Raw genomic sequence first — 20,547 nt, forward strand, 5'->3', positions numbered from 1 at the left:
TCAGTCACTCATACAGGGAGGAAAGCTGCCCACTGCTTTCCATGATATATTGTCTCCTGATTTTATGGGAGGTCTCCGCACGCGCGTCTCACTCCGCCTAAGCAGCAAAAAAAAAGAAAAGAAAAAAAAGACATAAAGAAATCGAGAAAAAATGGTCAGATTCCCAAGATACTTCCCCTCTTCCTTCCCTCCTGTCGCTACCGAATTTTTAGTTTTTAAACCCTCCGTCCTTCTCGCCATCTCTCTTTCTCTCTCCCTACCAACTTCTGAGAGCTCCCTCTCTCCCTCCCCCCTCTGTGTATCTGAGCGTCTGTCTTCTCGCCGATGGGGCAGGTATTGGCCACTATTCAGGATAAAATCCATGGTATCTCCCTTTCCCTTATTCCCCGTTCTTCCTCCTCTCTTATCCATCTCAATATTATTCAAAAACTTAGTCCATGGAGAGAGATATATGGGCAGGGAGGCAGTGGAAGGAGAGGCAAATACGGAAGATAACCGATCACGTCTTCGACCATATCAGCGACGCCGACTCCAAATCGGAGGGCGGCCTCTCTTTCCCGGATCTTTACATCGCCGTCCTTCGCGTCTACAAGTAGTCTGATTTTTCTTAGGATTTGGTTTTTTTTTTTTTCCTGAGTTAATCTGTTAGGTTCTTTAATTCCTGCTCTGATTGTTTTCTGGATTACAGTGAGATCAACAAGCGCTTGCCTGGGCCTCATCACGACCCTCCCTCAAGGGAGAAGCTGAAAGATATGATACGGGTATGCTTCGATTTGGTTGTGGTGCGGCCTAACTTTGATTCGTACGATTTTAGCGAATGCAGTCCATTAGGATTGCTGGATTTCGTTAAAAATATTCTTTAATTTGTTTTGATTAGGGTTTAGTTAGCTGGTTGGTGTGTATGATGGAATAGTTTGATAAGAGTCCGTTAGCTTTGTTTTGTTCTAACGTTGATTGTTGTTGATCTTTTCGGTCTGGAATCATATGTTTGCTGTGGTTTATAGAGATGATTCAGTTTGGGAGTAGAATATTCATTTCCTTAGATTTGAGTCTCCTATGAAATAAAATTTTGGTGTTGTTTGATCAGATACTCACCTGATTATCAATCAAGTGTTTATTTCTTGATTTCTTACCAAAGATATAATCTTGAGACGATTTGGTGTAAAGCTATGAAAGCAAGAACAAACATATTTTAAGTAAAAAAAAAGTAATTTTCGAAAATAATTCATCTATTCTTCATTGTCCCACATGTACCCTTTGCTTGCAGAAGCAGAAGCATGGTTCCGGAGCTAGTTTGATTTAGGCAAGGTTCACCATTTCTATATCAAACCATGTACTGGTGCCACACAAACACAATGTAGATACTACGGAATTTTTTTAGTGTACCAAGCGCCGGTACGCCACCTATACCGGATTTCGGTACCGAACTAGTACAGTACGGTACGTTTCGTACCGTTCGATTCAGGCCAGTATGATATATTATGGGTTTAGGTATGAAAATAAAATACTTTTTCCTACTTTGTAAGTTCACATTTGTTTGGCATGCATTATGTCCCTTGCCCTCTCTTTCTAATAATTTTTTGGTTTGTTTATTCATGAATGTGCCTCTATAGTTGTTCCATTGATAATTTCTGTACTTTATCCGTGCGTTCAGAACAATAGAAAGCAGATAAGGTCAAGTATGATCCACCTCATCCCGCTCATTCTTTAGGTCATATCTCACCTATTTAACTCATGAGTACTTTTAGCAGTAACTATGAAGTTTTTGGCAGACTGTTTGGGTGGATTTATTTGGAATTTGAAAAGTATGTTCCATTGTAATTTCTGTACTTTCCTTAGATTTGAGTCTCTTATAAAATATTTTTTTTTTTTGTAGTTTGATTAGATTCTCACTTGATTATCAATCAAGTGTTTATTTCTCGATTTCTTACCAAAGATATAATCTTGAGACGATTTGGTGTAAAGCTATGAAAACAAGAAGAAACATATTTGAAGTTAAAAAAAAAGTAATTTTCGAAAATAATTCATCTATTCTTCATTGTCCCTCATGTACCCTTTGCTTACAGAAGCATGGTACCAGAACTAGTTTGGTTTAGGTATGAAAATAAAATACTCTTTCCTACTTTGTAAGTTCACATTTGTTTGGCATACATTATGTCCCTTGCCCTCTCTTTCTAATATTTTTTTTGTTTATTCATGAATTGTGCCTCGATAGTTGTTCCTTTGATAATTTCTGTACTTTATTCGTGCATTCAGAACATTAGAACATTCAAGGTACTCTATCTATGACCAAGAGGTGAAATAGAAGAAAACTTGTGAGTTAAAAAGACTTTTTTCTTTTTCCTGATGTAAATGACAGCAAGTCATGATGGTTCATTAAGGTCATGAACAAAGTGTATCAAAAGATGTCTTATAATTCACCATCTCAATCATGACATAGAAGATGTCTTCTATGTCCATGATGATAGAGGATGTCTTATATTCACCATCTCAATCATGGCATCTAAGTGCTCTTGCATTCCTAATAAAATGACATTGAAGTATCAGAGACATGGTCGCATGCTTGTAATTCTGTGCATGAAGAATTACACTTCTAGATGCAGTGTAGTTCAAATTGAAAGCACTATATTTCTGCAAGTGCGTGATCCATGCTAGGATGCTAGTGATAAATTAATGTAAAACGTTGTATGTGTTCTTTTAGATCAAAATTATTGGGTAGAAATAGAGCAACCCAATTAGATAGAAGTTATCTGAATATGGTTTTGAATGGGTGACAAACAAAGGTTTATCAAGGAAATCTGGTATGTAAATGTTTCTATTAAATTTGTGGTCTTTCTATAGAAAGTGAAGATAAACAGTTAGCACACTTGAAGGCTAAGATTTGTTAATTGGGTTCATTTGATTCTGCAAAATTGACTTCTTTAACCTAAGAAATAGTATTAGGAGTGAATCCTTAAACCATCTGAAGTCTGCTGGATAATAATGGAAAAATCGTGAATACACGGTGGCAGCATGACAATCAAATAATTTGTCATACAGAGTATTCCAGTGGCATGCGGGTATCAGCAGATGCACAAGCGTAACTTTGTGTAGCACTGCTGTTATATATTTTTATCTTGCAATACCTTCCAAGGAAAACATAAAGTCTGGGAATTGAAGGTGAATCCTAGATGGCTTAGATGTGCTTGTGAATTGAGAAGATTGGATGAGCCCATTGTTTCTTTATCAGTCCAAATGGCTTCATTCTTTCACAAGACAAGTATCACAATCCAAAGCTATAACCTACCTCAAGTTACCATATATTTGAATTGGTCATTTTTCACATGACACGAATAACATGCATATTGGCTAAACTCAAGGCTCAAGATGTTATTGTTTAAACATTCATTTGTAAACGAGAGACCGTGTCCCACACATTTGGGGGAATGGATACTAACTTTTCCCTGGTTGTCGAAGCCAAGCCCTTCAGAATGGAAATTATTTTAAGATTTTTGTGTTGCTTCCATGAAAGAGTGATTGATGCTTTGTGCCAAGGCACCTAGGTTCTTGACGGAGCTGCCAATGCTGGAAATGTGTTGAAGCTCATATGGGTTCCTATACTTGCGGGATATTTTCTTTGATTTTTACCAATGAAAACCTTTTTATAGGAAAGAATATTGCAGTTGTTAATAGGAAAGAATATTGCAGTTGTTATGATTTATTGCTGAAACATGAATTGTATTTTTTAGGAAAACTGTAACATAGTTTTGGGACATCGATTTGCTTAATTTACTGTATGTAAGGATTTAAATTTTATGAATTAGTTTTATATATGGGACATGCTTCTTTTGTTAGTTACCCCATAATCAACTATGGGTTTTTTTCATAGATAGGTTAATCTATTTTTTCTTGATTATAACTATTTTGTAGGTAATACGTCTTCATTTAATATGCTTCAATTTCTTGGTTCAAATTTTTAATGTGCTTATATGTCATCAGAATATTTCAATATAGTCAGCAGATTGTCAAATTGTCATCTCTCTCTCTCACTCACTGAGTTACAAAGAAACCAACTCATGCCACTGTCCAGCCCGAACATCCATATTATTGTGTGAGCAATCTTAGTTGCCAAATCAAGAGCATGTGCAGGTGCAGGGAAGTGGATATTTTAAACAAATATGCGAATAAAAGAAATGGTCAGGAAGAGAATGCAAGTTTGAGTTTCCAAAGTGGGTATCTCACCCTGGATCGAAGTTTCCTGCTACTAAATGAGCAATGTAGCTCTGACTTGGTTTTAGGACCGTATTCCTGCAACCCCCCTCCCCAATCAGGGCGGTTCAATGTACCCCATTCTTACTAGTCCCACACGTGGATATACCTAATAATCTATTCTCCTTTTATCTTCTGCTGCTGATTCTTTTAAGCTTTCTATAGTCCTCTCCTTTTTTATTCATCCTTTTTCATATACATCTCAGATCCTCATCTTTTCTCTGGACATCTTATCCTTGTCCATAATTTAGTGCTGGTCATATAACTGCTTCTCTGAAGTCCCACTGGTAGTTATGCATCTTCATTTACAAATCCTTTTTTTTTTAACTTCTTAGTTCTCACATCTCTTGCTTTTGACCCAATTGGTAGTATCTTATGAGGTCATGTTTTAATTTCTTCATAGGACTCATTACTAAAAAATATCATGGATTTTCACACTAGCTACTTCAGAAGTCACAAAAAGAGGAGCACAAAGATATGCTAGCATTTGAATGGAATCAACCTTCCACCATGCAAATAATCTTTTCCATAATTGCTTCGTTCTATCATCAAATATCCAATGACGATTAAGTTGACTAAAGAAGAATTTGCATGGTCACACTTTTTTGATAGAATATTAGGGTGACTATAATATGTAATTTGATTAATCTGCAAAACATAATCATTTTCTGTTTCCTTCATGCAGGAATATGATATTAACCTTGATGGGCTTCTTGACCGTGAAGAGTTTGCAGAATTCATCCATGAATTGACAGCTGATACCATAACTACAGTCAGTCGGAATCTGATACTTGCATTGGTGGTGACTCCAACAGTGGCGCTGATGACAAAGAGAGCCACTGAAGGGGTGCCTGGTGTGGGCAAAGTAGTGCAGAGGTTGCCAAATTCCATGTATGCCTTAATTGTTGCTCTTGGGGTTGTGTTGGCCCAAAAATCTGGTGAATGTTGTGAATAACCAAGCCGGGAATTGCATAAAGAATGTTTCTAAAAGCTGATTTGGTGCTTTTCTCTTTCTTTGTAAAGGATAAGTCATATCTACTCATGTCGATTGTCATCATATACTACAACATTCGAAGATATTGGTTGTTCTTCACAGCTATTTTTAGGTGATCAAAGGATTTAAATATTAAATATATCTTGTCATATGCTAGGCTGCCGTAACAAGTTTACAGTTTGGTCGATGTTTTTGTCATGCTATGATTTTATCCATTTGTGCTGTATTTCTAATCTTTATTTTTCTTGAACTGCCTTCTATTGTAAACTTTCAACCATTCCAGCACTGAAATAAGGAGGAAATTGAGCTTTCCTTTTCATTTTTCAGAGTGGTTGAAAAGAGTCTATGTATTTGGTTGGCAGTTGGAAGGTCTTTGTTGTTTCTTGGAAGAAAAAGTGTGGCAGGGGAGGATTTTCTATTGTTATGTGTCATGCCTGATTTCTTTGGAGCAATTTGTTACGCAAGTCTCTTTGCATTCCTATGAAGTGGTATTTGAGTGGTATTTTTATGGCATCAATCTTGACAAGGGTCTTTGCTGCCCATACTTCAAATTTTACTCTCTGTTACAGTATCAATATCTAAACTTCAGATCTACATGAATGGGGTTTCTGGAGTAAGTTGCACAGTAAAAATTTTGTTGTAAAAAATCATAGAAAACTTGGTGTCAATTATAATCTAACATCACCACAGGAAAAATATAACAAAAAATGGAGCTTACGTATAAAAGATTTAATTATAGGTGTCAAAATCATAAGATAGAACAGGAATGCAGCCCATAAATACCTGTTCACACTTCTCAATGCCTCTCTAATATGAGTCCCTGTCCATGCAACCTTTTTTTTCTCTTGATGTTATTTGGCTATCAACATTTTGGATGCAATTTCAGCAAGCGGGCTTGAAAAGCACCTCTTGCTTTGTCATGGACCAAATTTTAGTGCCACCAGGGAACATTATATCATAGAAATACAAATGAACATTTAAGCAAGTACAATGTGCTGCATCTAAGAAAAAACCATTACAACAATTTATAAGCACACGCAGGAATGGCCGTTGGGCACAAAGATTGAGTTCGGCAAGACTAACTCACCCACTAAATGAAGGCTTGACCTCAGAGAACACCAGAAGGGAGACGAAATAGGGGGGCAAAAGATAACATGCTTTGTGAGTCATATGGGGGTAAACGATTTATAAGTCTCATTTCATGGACTGGGAAAAGATTCAACGATGTGAAACAGAGAGAGAAATTTTGAGCAGCATATCTTTGTGAAAAAGAGTAGTTCTTTTTGGAGGGCCCCACTATGTTCTGCCCAACCGTTGATATGGTTCATTGGTTGGCCCTTCACCCACCTATTTATTTGAGTAATCATGGAGGTAGAAAGGTTGCAATCAATGGCCTAATTCATCATTGCAAAAATATCACCTATTTTAGCACCTTAGTTCATTCTCTCTCACTCTTCTTCCTTTTTGTTGTAAATTAAAAAAAAAAAAAGGTGGGAAACACCACCAAACATTTCATTGATGTCATGATGTTGTTAAAAAGGCTCCACACAAAGGAGGAAGAAATATTCCCCACCCTGCTCATTCCCTTGCATCATTATTCTTCTTTCCAAGTGTCTGGCTTCTGCTGCCCAAAGATGTTAGTGTGGCATCCATCTGTTGGGACCAAGACAATTTGTCCTCCTTCTTAGAAGAAGATGGGGCAACTTTCAGCAATAATTCATTGATTATGAACTAAAGGCTGGACTTGAATCCCGGCTCTTGCATTCATACTAAGATATTTTATTCAATTATTTAGCTGGGACCCCATGAATATATATGAACAACAATCTCACTCTTTTTTTTTTCTTAAAAAAACAATCACACAAATCTTGATTTAGATATTATAATTTAGAATTAGCCTGACCTAATAATACAAGTTTAACTTTATAAGCAACCATATGAATCTACATCTCAACGATGTACTCGTCGTTTACAAGCGTCTTAGCGAATTTAAATTCAGGACTTTCTCCAAGGAAGAGGAGCATGCTGACAATTTTCCCCAAGATGAACACTGCTTCCATTCATTGATGGATGTAAAATTATCTAAACCAATTAAACCCAATAGTGAGGAAATTCCATCTCCAACCTTTTGACCAACTTATAGCTGATGCTTTGGGCTGCTTTATGAGTATAATTTTAACATTCTTATATGTGCATGTCCACATGTATTTATATGTATGTATGCATGTATGTACACATATATGTATTTATGTAAGTATTTATGCATGTATAGGTTAGTTGATCGACATATTCAAGCACTTGATTGGAAATGAAAAATATGCTTTTAATTGTTCAAGCTCATGATTGCACAATTTATCAATGTAGTATGAAAAGATTCATGAATTGCAAATCTGAGACACTTCAATTTTTTTTCAATTTTTAAAAATCTTATAATGAAATCACATTAGCCTTTAGATAATTCATACGAGCAATTAAGGGCTGCATGTTCTTTCCAAACCATCGTAAGATTGCTAAGAGGAACGAAAGACATAAAACTTACCTATGCAATAATGTGTTGCAGTATGGTGAATGTGAATTGAAGCATTTACCCTATTTTTTGCCTTAATTATATATAAATATACTTTAATTTATTTTATTCTTTATTTTCTAAATCCAAGGTTAAGCATCGTTGCATCTCTGGCAATAAGTTGTAATTAACAAATTCTGTCCAACAAAATTATGAATAATTATTTGGTTTATCATCAATAAGAATTAAAAGTAATCTTAATAATAATGGCTCATTGAAAAATAATTTTTCTTCTTTATTAGCATTGTATCTTGTTACACCATCAGGTTCTTTTATCATTTGTACTATTATTTTATAGAAAAATATAGAATTTTTAAGTACAACTTTCTCTATCAGCTAAATTAATAAATTGCAACAAGTAATAACAACATATTATGCACTACTAGAAAATAAATAAAAATCATTATAACACTTCGTATCTGATCTTCAAACAAATCTAAGCAAATACAAAGTTTCCAATCTATAGTACTGGAAAAATAATGATTGTTACTACATATTTATAACATAAAGCAGTTTGAAGGATGGTGAGGATTATAATCTTCAAGACATTGATTGGAAGTGGAAAATATGCTTTTAATTACTTAATGCTCACACCTGCAAAATTTGTCAATGCTAACATGAAAAGAACCATAGATCCCTATGATCTTGCAGATCTCACACAATTGAAAGATTTGTGATATTTAGAAGTCTTATAATGAATCACATTAGCATCTTGATAATTCATATTAGCAACCAAGGCTCTATATTGAAAGGTAGGTTGTTATTTAAAGAAAAAAAAAAACTCTTTTGGAAAACATAAAACAAAACTATGCAACTATAAGTTGCGGTATATAGAATGACAAGCTATCCGGAGTAGATCGGACTCTTAGCCCAAGATCCCGAACAAACACCAAACATAAAAATACAATTTGTAAAAAATTGCAAAAAAAAATAATAGTGAAAAAATGGAAGAGAAAAATAAATTTATTTAGAAAAAATAAAAGCCAAAATAAAGATATTGGCTTCTTCTCATAAAGAAGCCTCATGCCTGCAAGAGCTCTCTCAACTATCAAAGAGAATTTCCTTCTACTTTTCACGTTACTTTCTCCCCCTATTTATAAAACCATACTCTCTCCCTCCCACTAAAAGATAAAAACATCAATAAATCACTACAATTATTATAATACAATATTTTATTTGTAAACATATTTTGTTTAAAAAAACTAAACATGATTTGTACCAGCGCTTCTTGAATCAAAAGAAGTTCCTCTATCACTTTCATAGCTATATAGGCATCTTTCTGATGAATAAAGTTGATGCAGGTAGCCAATTTAGTCATGCGACTATCCCTATCCGGCGTAGGCACTCAGAGAGGAACCCGCTTCATTGATGCATCCGCAGCCGCGCAATCCTCAGGGTCAAGGGGTGCGACTCCAATTAGAGGAAGAGGCCACGGTAGAGGGAGGAACAACCCCAGGGCTGCCCAAAGAGGCAAAGGGAAGACCGGCGCCTAAAGTTCATAAAACTTGATAAATAGTGGTTACTGGCAAAGGTGAAAATTGATGCCTCCAATACTACCTCACTAGGGCTGAAAATTGATAAGATATTGATATATCTATATTTGTATCCATATTTTTTAATGAATATGAATATGGATATGGATATCAAAAAGATACCTAAATTAATAACAATACTTGTTCTAAATAGATATGGATATGAATCGAATATTAAGTATATCCATAATTGTTATAAATGGATAAACATATGAATCGGATATTAAATCCACACACACACACACACACACATATATATATATTATTTGAATACAGCAATAAATCGGATACCTTTAGGATATTAATCAACTTTGAACAAAATTCAATGATGGAAACTATCGATAAAACATGATTATAAAAAAAATTATAATTTTAATAAATATTTATCAATTATAAAACCTAACAATTTCATAAAGAATATGCCGTTTAAGATTGCTCATTACCGAAGTAAACAGAATCTATGATGCCTCCAAGGCATCTCACAGTTATTACCAGTTACAATCGCTGAGAGGAAACTAGAAAATGGACGGAACGTTCGAAACTCTAGTTGTTTAAAAACGACGAAGAGAAAAGAAGGATGAAATGAACGAAGGAGAGGTTTGAGTCTTTCAAACATACTAGATGACTCAAAGGATTTTTTTCGAACCGGTTATTCCGTATTCGGGTTACCATTTTAATGGACTGTTATTTGATATCTAGCTTTTTTTTTTTAGTTTAGATTTGATTAATTATTTAATAGGTTTTTTTGATTTAGCTTAACTTAAATTTTTTTTTTTACTTATCCTTGTTTTATGGATATCCGAATCTTTAAAAAAAAAAAATATCTTCATCCATATCAGTATTTAAAAAAAATTTGAATTAATTATTCGAATTCCTATTTGGATCTGGTTGGACCAAAAATAGCATCTGAATCCGATATAATCAGACCCGCTTACAGCGGAACCAATTAAAAAAAAATGGTCTACGTCCCGAAAAGCACGTCATCAACGCGTCGCGCGCCCTTGCGGGCTTCGCAGCGGGCTCCTATTTGGATTAATTAAAAGATCATTCCCAGAATAAAGAAAAGTAAAAGAAAAGGCCAAAGCCGTCGCCCCGAGGAGTCGCCATCTCTTCCCTCAATATTTTTCCCTTCTCCCTGCGAGCTCCCGTCTCGGTGCTGGAGATCGGAAGGAGAAGAAGAAAGAAAAAAGAAGCGAAGAAGCGCGAGGAAAAAGAGAGAGAGATAAAACCCTCGAGATCTCTAACCCTTTTCCCCTCCTGCTCTCGCTCTCGCTCTCTCCCTCGCTCTCTCTCGAGTCTCGGCGGTAGAGAAAAAGAGAAAGAGACCGCGTTGGTTTGCTTTGCTCTCTCTTCTCTCTGCTCATCTCTTTTCCCGGCCCTCTCGTTTCGCAATCATTTCGTCGAGGCGGCGAACCCCACGCTCTCCCCAATCCAATCCCTTCCTCCCTCAGCAAGGTACGTCCATGTCCCCCCCTAAAAAGTCCCTGATTGAACAATAGAATAATATAATATTTATATATATTGGAATTATTACTATTTCCACTACTAAAAGACTGCCTCTGTCCATCAGATCTGCTTCCTTCGTCACTAGATCTTTCCCTTCGCTGAGCCAATTTGTGGGGAATGAATTTTTTTTTGATCAATTTTGGGTTAATTTCTATTTAATTTTATCAGTTTTGAGAGAGGAAGCTTGTGGAGCAAGAAGAAAATTTTATTCTTCCAATTTTTCTCAAAGAATGTTTTTCTTGGATTAAAAAGCTAGTTAAATTGGACCAAAATATTCCAAGTCCCGCTAGTTTTGTCGATTTGTATCAATTCGTTTCGTGCTTGTCGGCAGAGAGAGAGAGAGAGAGAGGAAGTTGATCGATCGGATAAAGCTTAGTGCTGTCCAAAAACGGTTATTTTTGGTAAAAAGGAAAAAAAGTTAAATTAATGAAAAACTCCGGATTTTAGCTTTTTTTTCCATTTTGATCAGTTTCTCTTCCATATTCCAGTACCAAGATTGATAAAAACCGCTAAGCATTCAAATCGTACCAAAAAATTCTCCGATTTCAGATAAATTTCTCGTTTTTGATCTATTTTTATTTCTTTTATATAGATATATAGTTTAAAAGCAAGAAGAGAGGAAGAGGAGGCAATCCATCGTCGGTCAACGCTCTCGGGGCCCTTGTCGTAATTTCTGGAAGATCCGAGGGCGAGATTCAGTTAAAAAAAAGAGAATGGGATCGTTCAGGGGTCACGTGCTGCCCGGGAGCCTATTCCTGGCGGTGGGATTGTGGCACATCTGGAGCGCGGCGGTCCGGTACGTGTCGGACCCGGTGGCGTTTCGGGTCCGGGTGTGGAATCCGGCGGAGCGGTGGTTCGGCGGGAAGGCGCGGCACCTGGAGCTCTACGTGGTCGCCGGCGGCGCCTTCGTCGACATGTGCGTCGAGTTATTGTATTCGCCTCACTTCCACTACTTCGTAGGACCCGAGAAGATACTGAATCCGGCGCACATGAACGACTTCGAGCATGGTGGAATGCTCCTCATGTTCTTCCTCTTCGGCGCCATCGCCCTCCTCTCCGAGAAAACCAGGTCAGACTCTCTCTCTCTCTCTCTCGTACATAACTAGTCAGAGGATACATTATGAGTTGGAGAGGGAAAGTTGTCTAAAACGCTCCGAAATTAACTAGGTTTCTTTGGAGAATGGGAATTTGAGCGCGGGGAAACGAGGGGGAAACTGGAGTTTAGCAGTCTGAAAGGGGAAACATTAGTTTAGTGGTCCGAACTGGGTTCCCCAAAGGTTCGGTAGGAGGAGAGAGGGATTTTGTCCGGGCCGCCCTCGGTCTCCGTTGGATATTGGTCGTTGAAATAGATGCTATCTTGTTGGGGACAACTGTCGGAACCAGGAGAGGGTGACGATTACAACGGCACATGGTTTTAGAAAAAGCATAGATCGTTAAAAAAAAAAAGCAACGTATGCCGTCCATGACCGTTTTATTCCAAGTTCAGCTTTAGACTTGGTTTACGTGGGAACAAAATCATAGCTGCTGGCCGTATTGTTTGAAACGAAGAATATTTTTCAAGCTAACATGAATTTTAGAAACTAGAAAAACAATATTTATGAATATGATATCTGATCCTTTGCAATGCATTTTAAGGTTAGTTAACTATTTTATTAGTAGTGTCTTTATCTATGTTGTTCCATGTCTGGAGGCATCTCCAAGGTGATGGAATAATTTCAGGTGGCGTCTGGTTGAACTAGGAATCTCTGAGTAACTTTTTAAACTTGCATAGCGTATGAGTGAGTTCTTGTGACCCACAGAAATTGATACAGTATGTGAGGCTAATCGAGCTGTGACATGCCACACCAGCATGCATTGCATGGCTCGAGAAAATTCTTAGATTATTGACTGTCATCCAGAGCATGATTCAGTTTTTATTGAAAAGGCCACTATAACGACATAATAGCATCTTCTTTTTCCTGTTTTTATGGAATAAGAAAGTTGGTAATAACCATTGTGGTGATCATTATTTTATTTCACCATAAAAAAAGGCCTCCATAATTATTCACAATATAACCATAAATTATCATTTTTCCAAGTAGAAAAAAAAATAGTGGCAACATTGCTGCAACCTATTTCCAAAATTTTCACTTATTGCAAATATTGGCATGATGGAAACCTTAATTCCACCATCTTTTTGATGTTGTTTGATTAATTCAGGGTAATGTAGTCAATAATCCTACCTTGCAGTAGCAGGCAGAGACGACGGCCAAGTAGCTTTCTGTTGTTTCTTTGCATCCATTCTCTTTTCCAAGCTAATAAGAGCAATCTACTAAGCTCACACTCACTGACTTCAGCTTCCTACCCATGCCGCATGGAGCGCTTTGCCTGATAGCCGCATCAGCCTTCAGCGCGGAGTATCTACTGTTCTCCTTCCACTCCACCACCCACAAGGGACTGGAAGGCTACTATCACCTCATCCTTGTCATCCTCGTCGCCCTTTGCATTGCCACCACGATCGCTGGCGCTCTCTTCCCCACCAGTCTCGCTGTGGACCTTGGTAGCGGGGTTTCCATCACTCTCCAGGGCCTGTGGTTCTACCAGACTGCTTTCACCCTCTACGGCCCCATGATGCCCCGGGGTTGCCTCCTCGACGACAACGGAATCAAGTGCCACTCGCATGACAGCCAGGTCCGCGCGGAGCTGCTTGCCAACTTCCACCTCTTCTCCCTTGTCTTTCTGAGCTTCCTCTATGTTCTTGGATGCTATGCCATCGCGGCGGCATGGTATGGCCACCCAGATTTGAGGAAATTGCATGCCTCTGCTCTGGCGAGCCAAGAAGGTGATGGGAATGGTGAGGTAGAGGCTGCCGGTCAGTTCTTTCCAGGGATGATGGCTGCTCAGTGACAAGGAAAAGGTTCGTTGATACTTCCTCGTGCTTTTGTTTTTCTCTAGTTCCATCCTCCGATCCTGCAAGGAAAAAGGAATTTTAGTAGCTCCAAACGCACTGAGGACTTTGAGATTCGTGCGAGAAGTATGATGCAGTATGGCTGATTTGGCCCATGATCTGTATCTTCACGCAAATCTCAAATTTTGAGTGTGGATCTTGCCAAACCTGGGCTGTTCTTTTGGAAATAGATGGGCTAGCGGTGTAGGAAAAATTCTATTTCATGGATAGGATGCGAGAGCAGGTCGGCATCATCACCATTCTGCTTTTACCTTGTGTTATTGCTATGACCAATATGTAAATGAGCGAGCCGCAGCGATGACATAAGAGAAAAGTAGAATTTGATGGTGTAATCAGAAATGACAATTAGAAAAAATTCTAGGTCGTGGATGGGCTGGAGTGGATGTCATCAGCCATTCTCATTTTACCTAATGTTATAGCTATCACCTACTTAATTGATGGTGCGTATGACATGGCTCCAACAACATTCTTGGTTAATGCATCTCACAGATATAGTTTGAAATTTACATTAATGAAACATTGTCGCCAATGCATAGGATTGATGCATAAAAGATTATGAAACTGATGGACGGGATATGCTTGAGGGACAAAGGCAATCTTAACGTTCATATGATGTTGCCTGTACAAGCATATGGAAAGCGTCATGGATCACATTCTTGTTGCAGGACATCACACGTTTATCACGATCTATGGGTTTTGCTTGGAGGGTTAGCATCAGTGTAGTTACATGGTAGGAAAAATTAGTTGATAGATGGATATTTGCCGTGTGCAATCAAAACTGACCCCATATAGAGAGTATGCTTGTTGGACTCCAGGGTCAAATAACTTATTCTGGTAGTAGTTTTCTATTGGTGAGGGCCCAACAGATGAGCCAACTGATGTAGTCATCTGTTACATGAGCCCAATATCGAGCATACATATCTCTAATCTGGGAGTTTATTTATCAATTACCTTTGCTCTTTAATAGCTGGTGCATTGTGAGGTTGCCTTATTTTGCGTTGAATGTGTCATGTATCCATCAACGGAATAGCATACCATTTGGAGGGTGGGTTGCCTATAACTTTGGCAAATAAAAGCTGAGTTATCCTATCTTAGATGGTCCATGAGTATTGGATCCAAGGCTAGGATTATTCTTTGAAACTTAAATCTGAGCCTCAAAGAGTACCAAGAGCAAATGGGTAGAACCGTGGAACCAAATTTGGCTAGATTCCACCTAGCTTTTAGCAAGATCTATTCAAGCTAAAGTCAGATGATTCCTATACCAATTGCTGCGAAGTTTGTGTAAGCGACGTTCATGCGAAAACCTTTTAGTTGTTTAAAGTCAGTGCAGGAAAGAACACGAGTTTGATTTTGTTGATTTGGCTCTTTTGGCTTGCATCCTCAGGCTTAAGAGCCCATTTGATTGGAGGACGGCAAAATCTCGAAGAGCTATTGTCTTTCTGAATGTTAACTTTTATCCCTAAATCTATCTGGTTGCCTTGGGATGAAACATATATGAATTGAAAGGTCAAAAGAAATTCCACTGTTTCAGGAATAGCTGATTTCACCTGTCCCGCAGAGTGCTTTTATTGTGATTTTTGCAGAGAAAAGCCCTATGACTAGAATAAGCGATCCTTGATTATTCCAAGATTAACAGATGATGTTTGGCTGGGGCAGGATAAGCGAATTCTCCAATCCCCTGAAATGGTCTTGTTTGGCTGTTACGGACTGGATGTGCGTTGATTAAATATAATGCAGGATGCAAAGTCTCCTCCAAATTCGAGCGCTCTATTTAGCTTGTTTTCTTTTAAGCAGTTGTTTTATCCTTCTAACATTACATGAATTGATCTTTGGTATCTGTTGCTTGGATCAGGATCTGGAGTTCTTGAAGGCTTGCGTTGCGAAAAGAAGCAAACTGCACTTGAATGATATTTGGAAGGATTCAGCTGTGATGGCAGTAGGATGTTCATCATCATAAAGATTGCTGAGACATGGTTTGTTTGAGTAATTAGGTCAAGCCAGGTCGTGTTAGATGCTACTAGGAAGGATAAGAGAAGCCCATCTTTTGAGATACAAAAGAAATGAGGAACGAAAAGAAAAAGAATCAAAAACCAGGATGGTTTCAAATAAACTCTGATATTTTAATGCTCGAGGTTCCTTTTTTGTTGAGTTGATGCAATTGCAATGGAACCATGATTATTGAGAGAGAGATGAAGAGAATGACAGCAAGCAACTGAATTTTGAAGAGAAAGTTTTACGATTCAGACGGTGTGATCTTCTTGGCTTTGAAAAATATAATATAATTACTAATAGCACAGATTTGAGAACAGTGCTCGTTGAACGGTGACAGGAAAAGGTTCATCTACCCTCTTCTAAGCTTGTTTTCTTGACAGTTCAAATATTTGAAAAGCTATATTTTGGCAGCCCAAATGCCAGGAAGACTTGGTGATTCGTGTGAGAAGCGCGATGAGATCTTTGTTTAACACGAATCTCGAAGTCTGGATCAGCATAGGATAATTCTGATTTATGGAAAATTCTATTTCATGGATGGCATGCAAGAAGTTGCTGCTGCAGTGCTACCTACCTGTGAGCAGGGGAAGATGGTGGATGGTGCATGACCTTAGGTGTTACGATTCCTGAGGTAACATCGTTGACGCAATCTCATAGGCATAAACTTTCATGCAGGATGTAGGCTTGAAATTTACATTGTTCATGTACAGAGGCGGCTCAATACATTCTGGGGCCCAAGACGAATCTAATGAATGTGGCCTCTTTTTTTTAATAATAATTTTTTTAATAAATATAAAATATTTAAAAATATATATAAAAATAGATAGCTATCAAGTATATTATTTGAACAAAGATACATGAATCTAACAAAGGTAGACAAAAAGCCTTTTAAATTTAATATTATTCTTGAATGGAAGCACATAAAAGTAATTACTCTAAATGAAGAGCCATGAAACTGATTAAATAATCGAGATAATGCTTGGCAATACTGTTTACCATGTCAAGCAAGAGCCGAATAGGAACCATGGCACTTCATGGTCAAGGTAAATAAAAGAATTTGTTCATAAAGGAACCTCTCTATAAGAGAAAGTAGGGTCATTATGGAAAATTCACTCCATCTAATTAATAAAAATCCCATCCCACCATCTCCCCTTCAAGTGAGTACCCAAGCGGCAACTGCAACATCACAGCACAGCAGCCATTTAACCCCCTCTCTCCTTTTCTCTCTCTACCACCCAAGAGGGGAGAAGAAACCGAGAGGAGAAAACTAAAAGAATCTCCACCCTCCAAGAAGTCCATCTCCAATCCCCCTATCTTTCTTCCCGATGGCCCAGCTGGATCAGGAGTAATGTGAGGGAAGGAAAACCAAGACCAAAACCAAAAAAGAGAAGGGATGAAAAATAAGAGTTGCTTCAGGCGTCTATCAAGCCAACCAAATCCCTCCTCTCTCTCTCTCTCTCTCTCTCTCTCTCCCCACCCAAAACAAAACTACTGTCCCCAACTTTCCAAATTGCCCCTCTGCAGGCCAGGAAACTCTCCACCCCCCTTCCATTAAGGGGGAAGACTCGTAGCCAGCTCCAGATCCCGTTTTATATGGGGCCTTTGCTTCCTTTTGGTCAGCCTCCCGGGGCCTTCCCTTGGCCCGGGGCCTTAGACGACCGCCTCGATCGCCTAGGGCTCGGGCCGGCCCTGTTCATGTACCATCATCTACTCAAGCATAGGATTCGGCTAATAAAAAAATTATGACACTATTGGGTGAATAGGCTTTTGTAAGACAAAGTTGACCATTCAAAGGCTTCAGGTTATGATTGAAATTTTTTATGTGTCTTCACCGGACTAAGTATTCAAATCCAATTACAAATATCACGATCAGCTCATGATTAGCTCAAATATATTTGTACAGTAGTGTTTTATATTCTACATAGGTCATGAGTCGAATTCGCTCTAATATTATTTATCGTAATTCAGAATCTCGTTCCAAAAAGCTAGGTAGAATGTATTATTTGGATTATTTGATCCTATACAAGTAGCTAAAATCTATCCAGCGAATAACCGATGTGGAATTAAATATATGATCGTACGAGTTATTATAATTATATTGTATATTATAATTATATTTTCACACCTATTATTTTGATCTTGATAATTGTTGCTTACATCTCCCTACTACTACGCTTTAACCGCTCATAGATTCCCTAAATGAGGTCATTACATGCACATGACCAGCAAATGAGGCCATTGCATGCTTTAGCCGATTTTGGCCGTACTACAAATTCTACAACATAACAGAGTGGCTCATCTCCTACCAATCCACCCAACCCACAAAAATGTTCAATCATACCCAACCATCCTTAAATAGTGCTTGTAAATTGCACCCAACCATCATGAATCAGCTTAAATCAGGCCTTGAACTCATGACCTCTAATGGAAAGGATGACAACAACTGCAGGAACAAGCATTTTTTTTTTTTTTTGGTAAATAAGGAACAAGCCTTAGCTACTCATCACCACATCTATGATCCATGTGTACGTAGCAGTGATATCACACACAGCCACTGTTGTATACTGTAGCTCTAATGGTAAATATTTATTACTCGTAAGTGCCCCCTAATTATTTCATTAGGAATATTATCAAATATAAAGCATGGTTAATGCATGCGTGACGTCTTCCAGCGCCCAAAGAAGGGAGAGGAAGAGACGCTCAGCCCCAACTACTGAGACCTTCTTCCGCCTCCCGCGCTTCTACTTGCCGAGATCCATTTATATCCCACCCCCTCCCACGGCGGCGGAGAAAGCCAAGACCCTGCCTCCCTCGATCTCAGATCTCTTTAACCCATCCCCGTCCCCGACCGCCGGAACCCTCCGCCTCCCTCCTCCGGCGATGATTCGCCGGATTCGCCTCCATTCACGCCCTCCGCGCGTGCCCTAGAGGTCTTTGACTTCTTGGATCCGGTAATTACCACAGATCGACTCTCGCATTGCCGAATCTGAGGGTGTCGAGATCTTGGCCAATGGCGACGAGGAATCGGACTCCGGTGTACAGGAAGTACCGGGACGCGCTTCGGAGCGTTCGGTTGCCGGCGGTCTCTCCTCCTCCGGCTCATGCCGGGCCTTCCTCGTCTTCGGCTGGTGGCCCCATGATCGAATTGGTGAGCACTTCGCTTCTCCATACGAATCGGGCATATACTCCTCTCAGCACCGAAGACCGCAGCAAGTCCAGGTTCGAATGGCTTCCCTTTGATGCAAATCCTTTCTTCTGTTCTGAATGCTGTTTTGCTTTCCATATTTAAATCAGCAAGAAGTCTTCTTGGGCTTAGCTATCTTCTTTTCAGATCTTGCTGTAATGAGGCGTGAAAACATTCTTACAAGAATAAAATAATTAATATGAGAATTTTAAAATGTTGGCCTTCTTGTATTAACGGCATTCTCGGACTGTTCACAGAAATTGATGGGAAAATCATAGAAATCATAGAATGTAGCCAATGCTATGATTGACAACTCATGATCCCAAGGATGCATGGATGAAGCTGGTGAGTCAAAGCATTAAAGGTGCCACACATGAGGAATAGGTGAGTTCAGATGGTAAAAATAGGAAACAACATGAAGCTAAATTGATAACAACCAAAGCAATATGATAAATTGACACCAAGCAAATGGACTGAGAATTGATTATAATAATTAGAGTTCTACCCAAAAATAAATAGATAAATATCTAAATAATTGGGAAGACCCAAGTTGCAACTCTAGGGCTAACGATCGAGGGAATAGATGATTCGACAAAATGCAAGTTCTATGAGAGATGCTTTGGTTGACTCTTAAGTTAATAGCAAGAAAGTTGGCTGAGTCATGAAGACAGCTAAATTTATGTAAAATGACATTGAATGATAATTCGACAGGGCATCCAAATGATTTCAGAGATCTGCAAGCTGGCACTTCGTAAAACAATCAACATCAAATATGAGAGGTGATAACAGTATTGAAGGAAAGCAAGCCAAGAATGAACCTTGAGCACAATAAGGAGGTTAATTAAGCATCAAGACTCAAGATAATTATGCATGCTTGGAGATTGCAATTATAGGAAGCAAATATGCATGTAAAAATATATCTATTCTTGATTTTACATGGGCGCAGAAATTGTTGGTGCAGACAATCAATACTGCAAAGAGGGGCAAGCCAACCTATGATAAACAATGTATGAAAATTGAAGCAACGACCAGAGGCTTCATGATATAGATTAAAAGAGTAAGATAACGAGATGACAATCCCAAAAGTTTAGCTAAGATACATCTCAAATTGGCCCAAATTGAAATAAATAGGTATACATGATTGATGGCAGTCATGATATTATGAGTTGCAGGCAAGTGGAAATTATTTAAGCAAGGAAACTCTAAAAATATAGCGGCAAAGTTATGATGGCAGTCATGATATTATGAGTTGCAGGCAAGTGGAAATTATTTAAACAAGGAAACTCTAAAAATATAGCGGCAAAGTTATGTATGGGGCAGATAAAGTGGCTAAAAATTGATTGACGAATGAGAAGACAAGGAATATGAAGAACTAGAAGGAAGCCTCTGACCAAATGGAAAAGGTCCATAGCAAAAAAGTTGGTCTTCCAAGCATTTGACAAGGATTATCAAAATACAACATACAGCAAAATAATAGCAAGTTGTATGTAGACTAGAAGGTATAGTAGGGGACTGGCTGGAAGGGATGATAATGACCCAAAATATCGCAAAGAAGTTAGTCCACAAAAGAATTTGGGGCCA

General features: G+C 38.4%; 2 protein-coding genes across 3 annotated transcripts; both read left to right on the forward strand.

Annotated features, from left to right (window-relative positions):
- The first annotated feature begins 136 nt into the window (after positions 1 to 136).
- On the forward strand, positions 137 to 5,561 carry LOC103724214. 2 transcript variants are annotated; one of them, XM_008815407.4, is made up of 4 exons: positions 175 to 364; positions 460 to 592; positions 689 to 761; positions 4,934 to 5,561. In XM_008815407.4, exons 1-4 carry the CDS (start codon positions 325 to 327, stop codon positions 5,201 to 5,203), a joined length of 516 nt encoding a protein of 171 aa, XP_008813629.1. In that variant the 5' UTR covers positions 175 to 324; the 3' UTR covers positions 5,204 to 5,561. The 2 variants fall into 2 exon arrangements, with proteins under 2 accessions (XP_038979726.1, XP_008813629.1); XM_039123798.1 differs by lacking the exons at positions 460 to 592; positions 689 to 761 and having other exon boundaries at positions 137 to 364.
- A 4,841-nt stretch (positions 5,562 to 10,402) lies between these two features.
- On the forward strand, positions 10,403 to 16,099 carry LOC120109948 (transmembrane protein 45A-like). Its single transcript, XM_039123799.1, has 4 exons — positions 10,403 to 10,795; positions 11,439 to 11,915; positions 13,183 to 13,742; positions 15,646 to 16,099. Exons 2-3 carry the CDS (start codon positions 11,560 to 11,562, stop codon positions 13,730 to 13,732), a joined length of 906 nt encoding a protein of 301 aa, XP_038979727.1. The 5' UTR covers positions 10,403 to 10,795; positions 11,439 to 11,559; the 3' UTR covers positions 13,733 to 13,742; positions 15,646 to 16,099.
- Positions 16,100 to 20,547: the final 4,448 nt, after the last annotated feature.

The sequence above is a fragment of the Phoenix dactylifera genome, chromosome 2 (assembly GCF_009389715.1).
Source record: "Phoenix dactylifera cultivar Barhee BC4 chromosome 2, palm_55x_up_171113_PBpolish2nd_filt_p, whole genome shotgun sequence".
Taxonomy (NCBI): domain Eukaryota; kingdom Viridiplantae; phylum Streptophyta; class Magnoliopsida; order Arecales; family Arecaceae; genus Phoenix; species Phoenix dactylifera.

Coding starts and splice junctions, on each gene's coding strand:
- LOC103724214 (XM_008815407.4), top strand. CDS start 325: ATGGGGCAGGTATTGGCCACTATTCAGGATAAAATCCATG. Junction 593..688: donor GCCGTCCTTCGCGTCTACAA/GTAGTCTGATTT, acceptor TCTGGATTACAG/TGAGATCAACAAGCGCTTGC. Junction 762..4,933: donor AGCTGAAAGATATGATACGG/GTATGCTTCGAT, acceptor TCCTTCATGCAG/GAATATGATATTAACCTTGA.
- LOC120109948 (XM_039123799.1), top strand. CDS start 11,560: ATGGGATCGTTCAGGGGTCACGTGCTGCCCGGGAGCCTATTCCTGGCG. Junction 11,916..13,182: donor CTCCTCTCCGAGAAAACCAG/GTCAGACTCTCT, acceptor CACTGACTTCAG/CTTCCTACCCATGCCGCATG.